Source organism: Mustela nigripes, chromosome 2, assembly GCF_022355385.1.
Source record: "Mustela nigripes isolate SB6536 chromosome 2, MUSNIG.SB6536, whole genome shotgun sequence".
Classification (NCBI taxonomy): Eukaryota; Metazoa; Chordata; class Mammalia; order Carnivora; family Mustelidae; genus Mustela; species Mustela nigripes.
Window position 1 is genome coordinate 9,581,474 of NC_081558.1, and position 15,163 is coordinate 9,596,636.

The 15,163-nt window shown below is 53.0% G+C and overlaps 2 protein-coding genes and 1 long non-coding RNA gene across 6 annotated transcripts in view; 2 read left to right on the forward strand and 1 right to left on the reverse strand.

Moving 5' to 3' along the window:
• The first annotated feature begins 162 nt into the window (after positions 1-162).
• MRI1 (methylthioribose-1-phosphate isomerase 1) lies at positions 163-9,711 on the forward strand. 3 transcript variants are annotated; one of them, XR_009402321.1, is made up of 8 exons: positions 163-390; positions 467-705; positions 1,517-1,692; positions 2,776-2,952; positions 3,031-3,255; positions 4,961-5,090; positions 7,399-7,454; positions 9,678-9,711. XR_009402321.1 is itself a non-coding variant. In XM_059389186.1 (7 exons), exons 1-6 carry the CDS (start codon positions 259-261, stop codon positions 5,086-5,088), a joined length of 1,077 nt encoding a protein of 358 aa, XP_059245169.1. In that variant the 5' UTR covers positions 163-258; the 3' UTR covers positions 5,089-5,090; positions 5,230-5,835. The 3 variants fall into 3 exon arrangements, 2 of the variants coding, with proteins under 2 accessions (XP_059245169.1, XP_059245170.1); XM_059389186.1 differs by lacking the exons at positions 7,399-7,454; positions 9,678-9,711 and adding an exon at positions 5,230-5,835; XM_059389187.1 differs by lacking the exons at positions 7,399-7,454; positions 9,678-9,711 and adding an exon at positions 5,235-5,835.
• C2H19orf53 (chromosome 2 C19orf53 homolog) lies at positions 7,185-10,123 on the forward strand. Its single transcript, XM_059389188.1, has 3 exons — positions 7,185-7,321; positions 7,399-7,454; positions 9,678-10,123. Exons 1-3 carry the CDS (start codon positions 7,225-7,227, stop codon positions 9,819-9,821), a joined length of 297 nt encoding a protein of 98 aa, XP_059245171.1. The 5' UTR covers positions 7,185-7,224; the 3' UTR covers positions 9,822-10,123.
• Positions 10,124-10,226: 103 nt separating this feature from the next.
• Positions 10,227-15,163, reverse strand: part of LOC132011059 (uncharacterized) — a 7,688-nt gene continuing 2,751 nt past the window's right edge. For both annotated transcript variants that reach the window (XR_009402322.1, XR_009402323.1), the window contains exon 3: positions 10,227-14,857. This is a non-coding gene — a long non-coding RNA (uncharacterized LOC132011059). The remainder of the gene's footprint in view (positions 14,858-15,163) is intronic.

Consider the following 15,163-nt stretch of genomic DNA (forward strand, 5'->3'; position numbering starts at 1 on the left):
AACACAGGGCCCAAAATCCAGGAGTTGCCCCATAAAAGCTGCCATCCGTGCTTTTCAGGACGCGACTAACTACCCGGAGTCCACAGGGAAAGTAAGGAAGGGTTAGTCACGTGGACGGAGGGTCCCGTAGATTTGCTGTGCGCATGCGCCTCCTAGGGGGCGGTGCGTCGGCCCCGCCCCCTCTTCTTCTAGGCTCGTCTCGCGTGCGCGGGTCCCCTTCACTGATTCTTGAGCGGCCGTGTGCGAGGAGGCGATACCATGTCCCTGGAGGCGATTCGCTACTCTCGGGGCTCCCTGGAGATCCTCGACCAGCTGCTCCTGCCCCAGCACAGCCGCTACGAGGCAGTGGGGTCCGTGCGCCAGGCCTGGGAGGCCATCCGCGCCATGAAGGTGGGGCCGTACGGCGGAGCTGCGGGGCCGGGGTGGGAGGTGGCGACCCCGCTTGACGCCAGGATCCCCCCTCCAGGTGCGGGGTGCCCCGGCCATCGCGCTCGTGGGCTGCCTCAGCCTCGCCGTGGAGCTGCAGGCGGGCGCGGGGGGACCGGGACTCGCCGCGCTGGTGGCTTTCGTGCGCGACGCGCTGAGCTTCCTGGTCACCGCCCGGCCCACCGCCGTCAACATGGCCCGCGCTGCCCGCCACCTGGTCGAGACCGCAGCCCTGGAGGCTGAACGTGAGGGCGCCACGGAGGAGGCGGTCCGGGAGAGGTAGGGGGACCCTGTGGCAGGCGCTGCTCTGCGTAGAGGCTATTAACTCATTTCTTCGAGACCGACCCGTTTTACACTAGGGAAACTGAGGCATGGCACATCAGTCCAGGGCCACACAAGCAGGACCAAGAGTCCACCCCAGGTGGCTGGGACCCAAGATCTTTGCTTTCAATCCCTTGACTCTGCCTCACCAGAACACGCCCAGCCCCTTCTGCCTTAAAGGTCCTTTTCAGAGCCGTTTCATTCTTCTGGTTTCTGCTTTTGAGGAATTTTGTTTCCAGTTCTGATCTCTTCCCTGCCCTTTTGTTTTTCCACTCTGCTCTGCTCGAGCTAAGTGATTATCTTCGTGTTCCTTGACCCCACCAAGCTTACTCCTGTCTCAGGGCCTTTGCACGTGCTGTCTCTGCAGGCTGGCAATGCACAGAGCCAACTCCATCAGGTTTCTGATTTCTGTCTTCCCCAAGCCCTCATGTAACCCAGCTCACCACCCCTGCTCTGTCCCCTGATTCTCCTTCACTTTATTAACTGTTCACCGCCTGACTTCCCCACCCTACTGTGAGCTCCACAGGGGGGCAGAGATTTTTATCCTGTTCATTGCTGTGCTGCCCCACACATGAGATAAATGTGTTGTGTGGTGGGCAAATGGTGTGACAGGCGACAAGGGCAGAAGAGTGTAGGCCCCATAGCCTGGACATAGCCTGGAGAGGCTTTAAGCCAGAGGGCTCCTGCACAGTAGCATTGGCCAGGAGGAGGGATTTACCTGGGCCCCAAGGCCTGGTGGCTGGTGCTGAGAGCCCCTTGTCGGCCCCAGAGTGATCCGCTGTGCTGAGGACATGCTGGAGAAAGACCTCAAGGACAATCGGAGCATCGGGGACCTAGGAGCCCACCATCTCCTGGAGCGGGCAGCTCCTGGGGGTGGCAAGGTGACCGTGCTGACCCACTGTAACACTGGCGCACTGGCCACTGCTGGCTATGGCACAGCTCTGGGTGAGTGGGCATCCGTGGGAGTGGGGATGGGCCCTTTTTGGATGCTAGAGAAAGAAACCCTAACCACTTTACCCAGCAAAATGATGTGAATTTACTCTTGTACACAGGTGCTTAGGGCCTTAGCTTTAGGTATGGCTGGGTCCAGGGATCAAAGAGTGGCATCAGGATCCATCTGTCCCTGTTCCTAAATTCTGCCCTCCAGGGCGGCATCATTCTTATGCTCCACAGGTCAGCAGGAAGGTTGCTGGGATTCAGATCATGAAAAGTCAAGGCTCTTTATGCTGACAGTGCAGAAAAGGCTCCTCATATCTCAGGAGCTTTGATGGGGTCATTTGCCTTTCTAGGATCAATCAGTCCAGCCCAAGCCGTGTGCCTAGAGAATGGGAGGATGCAAGGGCTGAGAAGGGAGGGGTCCCCCAAAAGAAAGATTGGGCTAGCCCTGCCTTTGTGCCTGGGGACTGAGGCCTTGATGGCAAGACACTGATTTATTCACTCAACAAACGTCAATGAAGAACCAGGGTGCCCCACCATTCCTGCAGACATGCAGGAATTCCTCCATTCATTCAGCACTTAGTAAGCACCTACTGTGTGCCAGGCACAGTTCTGGGCACCGGGGACCCACCAGTGGACACAGTAGACAAAATCTCTGCCCCGAGGAATAGGAAAGTAGGAGGAACAAACACAACCAGTCAATAACTGTGTGTACTGTGTTCACAGGTGATAAGTACTAAAGAGAAAGAGCCAGGAAGGGGTCAGAGGTGTGGGGTTTGCTGTGGGAGAGCGAGGTATCAGGGAAGGCCTCACCAAGATGTTCTCTGAGCACCCACATACTTGGCAGAGGGAACAGCTACTGCAGGCGCCTGGGGATGGGACTGTGCCTGGTGAGCCTTTGGCGAACCGTGCTGATGTTTTATTTATTTATTCTGAGAGAGAGACAGCAGGGAGGCAGAGCGAGAGAGAATTAACACAGGGCTCGATTCCACGACCCTGAGATCCCAACCTGATCCCAGGTGCCCCTGTGCTGTGCTTCTCGTGTGTCGCCCTCCGTCTCATCCTGATGTCCTGGTGGGCCGGGCCCCACAGGTGTGATCCGCTCACTGCATACCCTGGGCCGTCTGGATCATGCCTTCTGCACAGAGACCCGGCCCTACAACCAGGGAGCCCGGCTGACTGCCTTCGAGCTGGTGTACGAGCAGATCCCCGCCACCCTCATTGCCGACAGCATGGCAGCAGCTGCCATGGCCCACCGGGGCGTGTCAGGTCAGTAGGCACGGCACCAGTGGGCAGGGCTCCAAGTGTCCCAGGCCAGGTTATGACCCCCAGCATCTTGCTCCCTAGCTGTCGTCGTGGGAGCCGACCGGGTGGTTGGCAATGGTGACACAGCCAACAAGGTGGGCACCTACCAGCTGGCCATCGCTGCCAAGCACCACGGCATCCCCTTCTATGTGGCTGCCCCCAGCTCCTCGTGCGACCTCCATCTGGAGTCGGGCAGGGAAATCGTCATTGAGGAGCGCCCGGGGCAGGAGCTGACTGATGTCAACGGGGTCAGGATTGCAGCCCCTGGTAAGCTCTCCCTTTATAGGGGGTCACACAGCACCTGGACACCTCCCCTTAGGCACTGTGGCCCCTTCCCGGGGTCTGGTGGATCTAGGGTAGAATCAGCCTTCTGGGGCCTAAAGCTCTCCTTCCAGCCATTTCTTAGAACAGAAACATCTTGAAGGTCAGACTCAAGGTCAGAGTGTAAAACTAGTGAGTTAGGAGACTGAGGGCAAGTTGTTCATCTGGGCTTCCTCCCGTGAAGAAGTAAGAATATTGTCTCACCTAGTGCCTATGGAGAGACACTGATGTTCTCAGCTTCCCCGTGCCACCCGCCTGCCATGCGCAAGATGCCTGACTTCTGTCATCCCCCAGGGCCTCAGTGTTCACATCTGTAAAATGAGCTCTTTTTCTTTTTTTTTTTTTTTTTTTGAGAGTTTATTTATTTATTTGACAGACAAAAATCACAAGTAGGCTGAGAGGCAGGGAGAGAGAGAGAGGTGGAAGCAAGCTCCCCACTGAGCAGAGAGCCCGATGCGTGGCTCCATCCCAGGACCCTGGGATCATGACCTGAGCCGAAGGCAGAGGCTTTAACCCACTGAGCCACCCAGGCGCCCCTGTAAGATGAGCTCTTACCACCACCCAGCTCACAAAGCCCGGGGCTGTCAGTGAGTTCATCCACGTGACGTGGAGGACAGTGCCTGACCCTTGCTTAGCACTCATTAGATAGTAACAATTATGACGGAAAATACTTTTATAAAAAGGACCAGTTAAGATCCTCAAGTGCTGAAAATACTGTGGAGCTGCCACCCGACTCCCAAGTATGTATGGAGCAACAGCAAAAATCACAGTACACAACTAAGTGGAGGGAAGTCCTAACATCCTGTTGTTTTGTGCTCCCAATTTCTTAACAGTGTTTTAAAAACAGATATATTAATTCTATAAATTTTTTTCCTTCATTTTGTTTTTGGTGCCCTTGCTTTCCTGGAGGCATATGAGCACTGGCCAAAATCACTGTGAGTAGAGAAAACAGGCCACCATTTTGCAGCCTGTTGTGTAGAAGGTTGGTACTCACTCAGCAAATATTTTTGAGTACATGGCCGAGGTGTGCTAGGGCGCTGGGGATACGGGAGTGAAAAAGATGGAAATGCCTCTGCACTCGCAGAGCTGACAATCCAGTGAGGGTGGGGGTTAGGGTTAAACAAACAAGATAAATAACAAAACCGCTGTGTATGTTAGAAGTGGATTATGAGCGCAGGAGAAATGAACAAGGTGAGGATGGGCATGGGAAGTGTCCATGAGGGGAGATTTAGACAGTGATTGGAGAAGTCCTCTCTGGGAAGGGGACATTTAAGCAAAGACCTAAAGGAAATGAAACCGTGAGTCACGTCCCTACTGGAGGCAAAGGGGACTGCCTGTGCAAAGGCTCTGAGGTGGGTTCTTAGAGCTTCTTACAAAGATCGTTGGAGCAGGCAAAAGTGGGATAGATGTCTCTAAGTGTTCCAAGCCTTCTTGGACAGTGACGGCCCAGGAATGGTGGGGAGCAGGGTCTGAACTGGATAGTAGGGACTAAAGCCCCATGTAATGCCTTCATGCAGTTAGAGAATGAGCCATCCCAGATTCTCAAGGATTCCCCAACTCATGAACCACCATGGAGGAGACAGGTGACAAGAGCTTGAGAACTTCTCACACAGCCACATACCTGCCTTCTTGCCTCCCCGTTCTCCTGCAGGCATTGGGGTTTGGAATCCTGCCTTCGATGTCACCCCCCATGAGCTCATCACCGGTGGCATCATCACAGAGCTGGGGGTCTTCGCTCCCAAGGAGCTCCGGGCAGCCCTAAGTACCACCGTCTCCTGAGGGTAGGGACCCTAGATGGACCCCAGAAGCAATCAACCTCACTCTCCATATCCTGCCCCCATTCCCTTAGGTTTTATAATAAACTTATTGAATGGCTTGCCCCTAAACTGACCTTCTTCCCACAACCACCCTTCTTCCTAGAGCAGGGAGAGCACACAGGGCCTTTGCATGACTCTTAAGAGCACTGTAACTGGATCCAGCCTGCCTCAACTTCAAAACCTGCCTCAGCCGCTTTCTCTACAGTGTGATCATGGCCAGGTCCCTTCACCTCTCGCACACCTTGGTATTCTCATTTATAAAATGGGGACAGTACTGCACTGCCCTCTTAGGTTGCTCCAGGGCCAGAACTAGGGCAGTGCTTGGGGTACGGAATTTTAGAGGGGACACTAAAAAGCCCAGTAAGCAAGATAATAGCTTCGTGAAATATTTTTTATTTTATTTTTTCTAGAGAAGAAGAGTGAAAGCACAAGTGGGGGTGGGGACAGAGAGAGGGAGAGAAGCAGAATCCGTGGTCAGCATGGGGGTCTAGACCTCAGACCCTGAGATCATGACCTGAGCTGATATCAAGAGTTGTATGCCCAATGGGGCGCCTGGGTGGCTCAGTGGGTTAAGCCGCTGCCTTCGGCTCAGGTCATGATCTCAGGGTCCTGGGATCGAGTCCCGCATCGGGCTCTCTGCTCAGCAGGGAGCCTGCTTCCTTCTCTCTCTCTCTGCCTGCCTCTCAGTGTACTTGTAATTTCTCTCTGTCAAATAAATAAATAAAATCTTTAAAAAAAAAAAAAAAAAAAAGAGTTGTATGCTTAACCAACTTGCCACTCAGGTACCTCTGATTCTATTTCTTTAATACTAATTTTTTTTTTTTTTTAAGTAATCTCCACCCAAAATTGTGACTCAAACTGACAACCCCAAGATCAAGAGTCATGTGCTCCACTGAGGCAGCCAGGCATCCCTAAAATTGTATTTTTCTTAAAGGCTTTTTTATTTTTATTTTATTTTATTTTAAGATTTTGTTTATTTATTTGACAGGCAGAGATAGATAGGCTGAGATAAGTAGGCTGAGAGGCAGGCAGAGAGAGAGGAGGAAGCAGGCTCCCTGCTGAGCAGAGAGCCCAATGTGGGGTTCGATCCCAGGACACTGGGATCATGACCTGAGCCGAAGGCAGAGGCTTTAACCCACTGAGCCACCCAGGTGCCCCTTAAAGATTTTTTTAAATTTTTTAATTTTTATCTATTTTTTTTAAAAGATTTTATTTATTTATTTGACAAACAAGAGATCACAAGTAGGCAGAGAGAGAGGGGAAGCAGGCTCATTGCTGAGCGGAGAGCCTGATGCGGGGCTCCATCCCAGAACCCTGAGATCATGACCTGAGCCGAAGGCAGAGGCTTCGGCCCACTGAGCCCCCCGGGTAGCCCCACAGATTTTATTTTTTTAAAGATTTTTAAAAATTTATTTGACAGAGATACACAGAGGGAGCACAGGCAGAGTGGGAGAGGGAGAAGCAGATTCCCGGCTAAGTAGAGGACGCCATCCTGATCGTGACCTGAGCGACCCTGGCGCTCCTAAAATTTTATTTTATTTTATTTTATTTTTAGATTTTATTTTATTTATTTATTTGTGAGAGAAAGAGCGCACAAGCAGGCAGAGGCAGAGAGACGGAGGCTCCCCTCCAAGCAAGGAGCTGGATACGAGACTCGATTCCAGGACCCTGGGATCATGACCTAAGTTGAAGGCAGCGGCTTAACTGACTGAGCCACCCAGACGTCCCCTAAAATTTTATTTTTAAATACTGAGAAAACTATATCAATTATTGAATTTCAGGCACCCTTAAAGTATGCACCAGTGACTGCCTCAGTCGCCTCACCCTAGTCCTAAATTTTGTGTACGAAGGGCATAAAACTACACTTTACAAAACAAACGAGCTCTTCGTAAATGTTATCTTAATATTATAACCTTGACTTGGAAGTTTTTGCGAAGGTTTGTGTTATCGGCTGCTATGGGTGCTTAACCCCAGTAATGCTTTGCCACGTTGTGTCCCGTGAGCCTTTGCGCCCCGCGTCCCCACTGTATCCCATCGTGCCCTGCGCATTCCGGGTGCGATTGCGTACAGCCCCGCCTTTTCCGGCGCATCCTGAATCATGGCGCAGGGACAGCGCAAGTTCCAAGCACGGAAGCCGGCGAAGAGCAAAGCAGCTGCAGCGGCCTCCGAGCGCAACCGGGGCCCGAGGAAGGGTGGTGAGGAGCTGTCAGGGGTCTGGGGGGCGAGGAGGGCCTAGGGCTCCCCAGCCTTACGCAACTGCGTCTCTTCTTAGGTCGTGTAATCGCCCCGAAGAAGGCGCGCATCGTGCAGCAGCAAAAGCTCAAGAAGGTGAGTGGGGGTGCGCGAGCGGCCAGGGAAGGATCCTGGAGGCGGGTACCTGCACCCGGTGGAGGAGCCTGGAGAACTCAGGTCTCCGAGTCTCAGTTTTGACCCCTGTGTCATGGGTACATCACATACCACATTCAGCGGGCCTCAGAGGAGCAAGGCCCGCAGAAAGTCTAAACGCACGTTAGCAGCTGTCGCTCTTATCGTTGTTTAAAAGAAGTCCGGACGGGAGGTGGCGTGGCAAAGTCGAAACCGCATCTTTGCAGAAAGGCAGTGCTGCGTGCGGTGGAAGCCCTATCAACAGCTAGTATTTGTTTTTGCTTTTGTTTTTAAGATTTTATTTATTTATTTGACAGCGAAAGAGGGAAGAACACAAGCAGGGGGAGGGAGGGAGATGCAGGCCTCCCGCTGAGCAGGGAGCCGGATGTGGGGCTGGATCCCAGGACCCCGGGATCATGACCCGAGCAGAAGGCAGACGCCCCATGACTGAGCCACCCAGGCGCCCCAACAGCTAGTATTTCTTCACCCTGAGTCTCTTAACCTGTAAAATGGTCATAGTAATAACACCTTTCTCCCACAGTGGTAAGGATTTAATGCCATGGGGCACTTGTAAAGCGCCAAGAACAGCACAGGACACAAATGAACGTTACTTGCGTTGGTTGTCATTTTTGTGGTTGTGTTTAAATGCAGCTACTTTACATAGGTGGGTAGGGTTGACTTTATAAAGAAGTTTAAGGAGATTTGAAACTGGTTTTACTGGAGTCAGATTTGAGTTCAAATTGTACTCCACCCTACCTAATATGTAATCTTGAGCAAATTCTTAAAGTTTCTCCCAGAGCCTTGGTTTTCTGAGACCTGGGTACGCAGAAATCTGCTTACCTCCATTTGGCTGCGAGAGGCGGGCTGAACATCTTCAAAACGAAGCTCCTGATCCCTCTCCTTCCCCGACATGACCCTGCCACAGTCTTGATTCAGGAAGATTCTGTCCTTCGAGATCATCCAAGATTCTCTCCTTCTCTGACCTCTGTGTATCATCTCATCCTTTCTGTGTTTGGTATTAGTCTAGAATCCACCCATTTACCGCCTACCTTGTCCCACCCCATCCACTACCACCTGGACCAATGTGGGGACATCCTTCCTGAGCCCCTGCCTCCTCCCACAGCGGCCAGAGGGCGCCAGTGAGCCCCCAGGTCTGGTCCTCTTCTCAACCAGCTGAGCCACTCAGGTGCCCCCTGGTCCTCTTCTCAGAGCCTTCAATGTTTCCCACCTCAAGAAAAGCCCAGATCTTCTCCGTGGCCCGCAAGGCCCTGCGTGATCTGCCCTTGTCACCTCCCTGCCCTCCTCCCGCTCTTCCCCTTGCTCCCTGGTCCCTTAACAGAGTTCTTATTCCCACCTCAGCACTTTGGTACCAGCTGTTTCCTCTGCCCAGATTCTTCCAGAAATCCACACAGCTCCCTTTCTCAGTCTAGTCTGACTGCAGGCAATGCTTCTGAGCAGCTGTCCCCAGTAACACGCACCCCTCACTCGTTATCCTGTGTTCTTTCTTGGCTAGCAGCGCTTACCTTCACTTTAACCTAGCAAATCATGGGCATGTATGTCGTCTCATACACGCTGAGTGCCAGTTTCCAGAGGGCAGAGATTTTTCTGTTTTGTTTGTTTTCTGTTGTGTTTCCTGCACCCAGTTATGTGACCGTCATGGTGGTCATAGTTGTGGGAACTCATAGGCTGGACAGGGAGGTTTGGGAAATATGATTAAACTACCACTTTTGGACCCAAACCCCTGTGCCTTTGCTTGTTCACATCTTTGTGTCTCAGAGCCCCAGTCCGCCATCTGCCAGGCAGAGATGACATGGGCAGGCAGGGACTGCTGCCTGGAAGCTGAGACCGAAGGCTCTGGGCATGCTCCAGTCTCCCTTCCCTCACTTGCTTGGGGAGGCCTGGGCAAATGCCTCCTCACTACAGGAACCTGTTTCTCCATCTGTAAAATGGGGCTGAGCGGAGGTTTAGAAGCTGAGGTCCAGAGACAAGAACAGGATTTTTTCTGTGTAACGCCCCCAAAGAGTGCAGGGCAGAAGCAGGACTTAAACCCCAGACCCTCAGACACTGTTTCGGGGGGAGTTGCTCATCAGCCCCCTGTGCACTCAGCAGAGAGAGCATGGCGCGTTAGGCGCTCCCCTCCGTCCACCTCAGGTCCCAGTCTCAGTGCCCTGTGGTTGCCCCTCACAGGACCTGGAGGTCGGGATCCGGAAGAAGATTGAACACGATGTGGTAATGAAAGCCTGCAGCAGCCTGCCCAAGAGGCTGGCACTGGTGAAGGCCTCTGCCAAGAAGGAGGCAGCCTCTTCCTCCTCCACCAAGACGCCTTCCTAAGGACATCAGCCCATTGGAGGCCGTCGACACAGCCTCCATGCTCAGCCCTCTGCAGGGGACCCAACAGGTGGCACCGCAAGGAGGAGCTGGGTTCCCCGGAGCCTTGGGTCACATGTACCTCAAGTTTCATTTGGGGTCCAGCCCATGAGCAGGTGATCAGCGGACCTGGAGTGGACTGGTCAGCTTCCCGGGGTGCCAGGGGCTGCAGAAGGAAAGGAAATGTTCAACTTCCTGCCTCCCCCTCCTCCGGTCTTGTATCCACTGGTTTAACCCAGAGCAATAAACCAGTGATTTCTTCTGCGTTCCCGTGCTCCTGGGAGTGGGCCAGTGCTGGGGCTGCGGACCAGGTGCCCCAGTTAGGTGAGTCCCATCAGTTTCCACCAGAGACCAGCCATGGGCCCAGGGAGGGACCAGTGGGCTTCTGCACCTTTGCCCCTCTGGTCTTGGGTGACCGCGCCAACCTCCTCACTTGCCTGCACACCATCAGCAGGCATGCCTGGGTCACCACCTCTACCCGAGATAAGCCAGGCGTCTTAGGGAGCCACTCTCCCATCCATAGGACAGATGCTGAAGCCACCCGGTAGGGGCTCAGTGCCAGTCTAACCAGGAGGTACGTGGGAACCGCTCGGGGCCACCTTGATCTTGAAAGCCCTAACAGCTTGTGTTCATGTAGTACCACCAGTAGTCCAGGCACTGTTCAAGTGTTTTCCACGCCACCTCAGCCCTTGTGATGCCCTGGTTAGGTCGTGTCGTCGACAGAGCAGAGATTTGTACAGCCACCAGCAGGGTCCCCGCTCCCCGCTGGCCAGCCACTGTCTCTTCCCAGACCAAGATTCTGTCCTGCTTCTCCTAGGCCCCTCCATCATTGCTTGGTGGTGGTCTGCCGGAGTGAAATGTGCCTGAGATCAGCCAAGAAGCTGACAGCCTTCCTGCCCCAACCCCTGCTGGGGTGTGGGGAGTGGGTCATGGCTCAGGAATTAGGCCACAGTCAGGGTGACACTGAGCTGCTGCCTTGGGGGAGGTGGCGGCACCTGGGAGTGGCTGGCCCCCGGCCAGCGAACCCACCACAGATGGCTCTTCTGGTCCCACATGACGGTGGTCAAAGACTTCTGAACTACCAACATTTTTCTACAAGGTCGGGGATAACCACTGTTGAAAGCGCTTAGCCTAGAATTACTGCCTGCCCTGGCTGTTCCACTCCGAGGCACATGCCCAGAAGGGTTGAGAGCAGGGACTTGGCCAACAGCTGGTGCGGGCATGTTCACAGCAGTGTCAGTCACGGTCACCTAAAACTAGGAGCAACCCAGGTAGCCCTCAACAACACAGGGGGCGGGTGGCATGCGTATCTGCACTGGGACTATATGCTTCCTCAGTAAAGAGGTAGGAAGCTCTAATGTGCTACAATATGGATGCCCCCCAAGGATGTGCTGAATGAAAAGTCGGCCCCACAAGGCCATTGGCTGTAGGATTCCATTGATGTGAAATGTCCAGGCAAATCAACAGAGAGCAGACACTGACCTGGGGTAGTAGTGGGGTGTCCATGATTGATGCAATTGCTAATGGGTACTGGAGTCATGTTTTGGGTTTTTGGTGTTTTTTGTTTTGTTTTAAGATTTTTATTTATTTATTTGACAGAGTAAGAGAGGGAGAAGCAGGCTCCCCACTGAGCCTCTGTTTTCCGCTCAGGTCATGATCTCAGGGTCCTGGGTTTGGCCCCATATCGGGCTCTCTGCTCAGCAGGGAGCCTGCTTCCCCCTCTTTGTGCCTGCTTGTGATCTCTCTGTCAAAAAAAAAAAAAAAAATTGGTTTTCTACATACAGTGAGCAATTTCACACAATACGGATTTACATTTTGAAATACCAGAACTTTCAGCAGCTGTGCCCAAACCGATGGAAAGACTGTCCTGGAGTTTCCCCAGACCCAGTGCTCAGGTTTCAGCTGGGGTGGGCTTGGGGAAAGGAGCTGCAGGACTGGAGGGCAGGGCTGCGTTCAGGCGTGTGTCCTGCACACCCTTCCTTTAGCCCACTCAGGCAACCCCAATGCCTGTGCCATCTGCCCACAGCGCAGCAGCATCTCCCCTAAGCAGGCAGTGAGTAGCTTCTGCCTTTTGAGGTGGACCCCCTCTGCCCACTGAGCAGATTGATTGTACACCTGTTCCGTGCCAGCCTCAGCAAGGGAGAGCTGAGGACTGGCATCCTAGTAGGGAAAACAGAAAACTGGAAAAGCCAGCCAAGGCTGCCCCCTGCAAAACAACCCCCCCTCCCACGCTTCTCTGTCTTGCCTCCTGCTATGGTTCCCTCCCCCTCCCGGACGTCCCCTCAGAGACCCTTCCTCTGCCCTCCCGCACCTCCACCCCCAGCAGTGGTCACTCTACATGGCTCTAGGCTTTTCTCTGGGTCTTTGTCCACCGCTGTGTCCCCAACACCTAGGACGGTGCAGGAGGTGCTTAATGAACAGGTGTTCATTGAATGAAGGAAGTTAAGAATTCTTTCCCTTTTTTTTGCGAGGAAAATTTTGCATTTCAATGAATCAGTTCTGATTATTCAGTGCATCATCTCTATGCAACACACCCTTCCGGGTTATCTGATTCATAGCATTGTCTTTGAAATCTCAGTTCTGTAAATTGTAAGCAACTGATAGCAATATAAAACCACTTATCTGTAGACATGCAAATTCCATTCTGGCCAGCAGAGGTCTCGTGGACAACCCTCCTCCACTACAGAAAAAAATAATTTGCCCCCATCTGCACGTTTATTTGCGCAAATAGTCTGATAATGTGAAGTGCCTGCTCTCCAGACTCTCTTTGAGCCGTATAACATCTGCCTCGTTCCCACGTGAGTTCAATAAAAATGTTAACCTGTGTCCATCTTTATGTGCCTGTGAGAATCATGATTATTCCCTCTTCTGGAAATTATTCGTTAACCTTTATCTGGAGTCTCAGAAGGCGAGCACTGGGACACGGTGAGCTCCAACTGTCTTCTGGTGCCTCCCTGGGCCACCAGGAGGCACAAGGAAACCAGGCCAACCCCACCGAGGCCAGTGGTGCCCAGATGGGCCAGGGACACCTGTAAACCACCTCCCTTTGTCCCTCTGACCCTCCGGATGACTTTTGAGGAGGACCCCAGGGGCGAGGAAGGGCATTCAGGCGCTACAGGTATGAGGTCTGGAATGTCAACCCACTTGTTCCCCCTTCTCCCCACCCCCTCGGCCTCCCCAAATAGCCTCACTGCCCTGCATGACTTTTCCCTCTATGCTTGTTCCTTCACCTGTCTACAGAAGCCCAGCACTGGGGCTGAAACCGAGAGCCCCAGACTCTGAAAAATACCTACACCTTGAGTGCAGTGCCAGTTTCGGCCCCTTCCTGGGTGTGTGATCTTCAGCAAGTCCTGTCACCTCTCTCAACTTCTGTTTGCCCATCTGTAAAATGGGGACCCTAACACCCCCTTGCTCAGTGTGGAGACTTCTGGAGCCTGAGGGCTGTGAGAGCTGCCTTTGTCCAGAGAGTGGAGAGCAAGACTAGCCACTCAGCCTGTCCTCTCTTGCCTGGCACACTGGCCCTCCCCACAGGGCCAGAGAAGTCACTAGATGTGGCTTTTTCAGCCTTTCCTCTCCTGCTTCCGCCATCCCCCTCCGCCTGAATGCCCACTTCTCCCAACGAGGCCCTGACGCTTAGCCCATGAACCTGTGTTCCGAAAGGGAAGAAACGAAAGAAGTAAATCTTGCCAGTTGGGCAGGCCAGAGGGGCTGCATCAGTCAGAACCAGGAAGCGAAACTGCCCGGGCTGGTTTCCTGCCTGAGTCAGCAAGGGCAGGGGTTGTGCGGGGGGCTGGCCAAAGACAGGAACCCTGGAAAGTTAGGGTGGGATGGCCACAAAGCTGCCAGCGGGGGGCTGTTCCCCTCCAACTGAGTCTCCAGGGCCACCCCATTTCCCATGCTTCTCAAGGACATGTGGGTTTGGGATCCGGAGCCTTGGATGCCTAGACAGTGAGCTCACAGAGGCCTGGCGGGGTAAACGTGGCTTCCATCTGCCTGCAGCCCAAGCTCTTTGGCTGCAGGGAGAAGGCAGGCCATGTGGATGACTGGAATCCTGCTCCCAATCTCTCCTAACTAAAAGTGTTGTTAGGAGGAGATCTGGTCGAGAGAGACTCCCAGGGTCCTTTCTGACCTCATATATTCTCTGGAGATCACTGTGTGGCCTTGGGCAACTTTCTGACCTTCTCCGGGCCTCATTCCCCCTCATCCATAAAATCAGGAAAATGGAACAGAATGTTGGGGCTTCCCAAACTGCGTTTGATCCCTAGCCAATGTGACAGAACCAGCCCACCCACAGGGCTTGAATGCTGGCCCTATCTTTCCCCTGCTGGGGGCCTCGGGCATGTCACCTGACATTTCTGGGCCTGTTTTTTTCATCCCGGAGATGAGGATGTTGACAACGTTAACATCTATTGTTAGACAATAAACATCCTCACTCAGTGAAAGCCCAGTCCTGGTTCCTCCTAGAGTAGACAACAGAGCAGAGCAGCCTCCAGTGACTTCTCTGATTCAACATCTTAAGACACCCACTGAAGCATTCTCGGGGAACCGGGACCCAGGCTTAGCTGATAACAGCCATGCACCAGATGCTGAAGAGGACTGCTGGTAAGGGCAGCCCCGGGGTCCTGTTTGCGAGGGGAGCTGCTGACATGGGGGCTTTGCTGAAGTCCTTCCTACCTCTCCCCACACCCCAGTGACGCCTTCCCTATCAGTCCGTCTTTGCTGCCAATCCTTTGTAAGAAAGGCGCAGGGCAGTAAGTCTAGGGCTTCCTGGTCTGGGGGACTTCAAGCAAGCACTTCCCCTCCAAGCCTCAGTTTCCTCGTCTGATGAATGGAGCCCGCGCTCTCTCCACTTTGCAGCACTGGTGGAAGGCTGAATCACAATAACACCAGGGAGCAGCGAGGGCACCACCGAAGCAGTCAGACGCCATTGCCATTATCCAAGTCCTTTCTGTCGCTGTCACTGTGGCGGGCTGTGTGGCAGGCTGTGCCTCAAGACCAAGCTGTCCAATAGAAGTTACAATGCAAGTCACATATACAGCTTTAAATGTCCTGATACCACATAAAATATAAAACATAAAAGGAAACAGGTAGAATTAATTTGAATAATGTATTTTATTTACCCAAACTTACCTAAAATATTATCTTTTTGATATGTAATCAATATAAAAATTGTCTTCAATATAAAAAATGCTTAATGAGCTATTTTACTTTTTTTTTTCTTTTTGCCTACTTAGTCCTTGAAAATTCCATTTATAGCATAACCCAATTCGGCCCAGCTCAATTTCAAGGACTCAGAGGCCACCTGT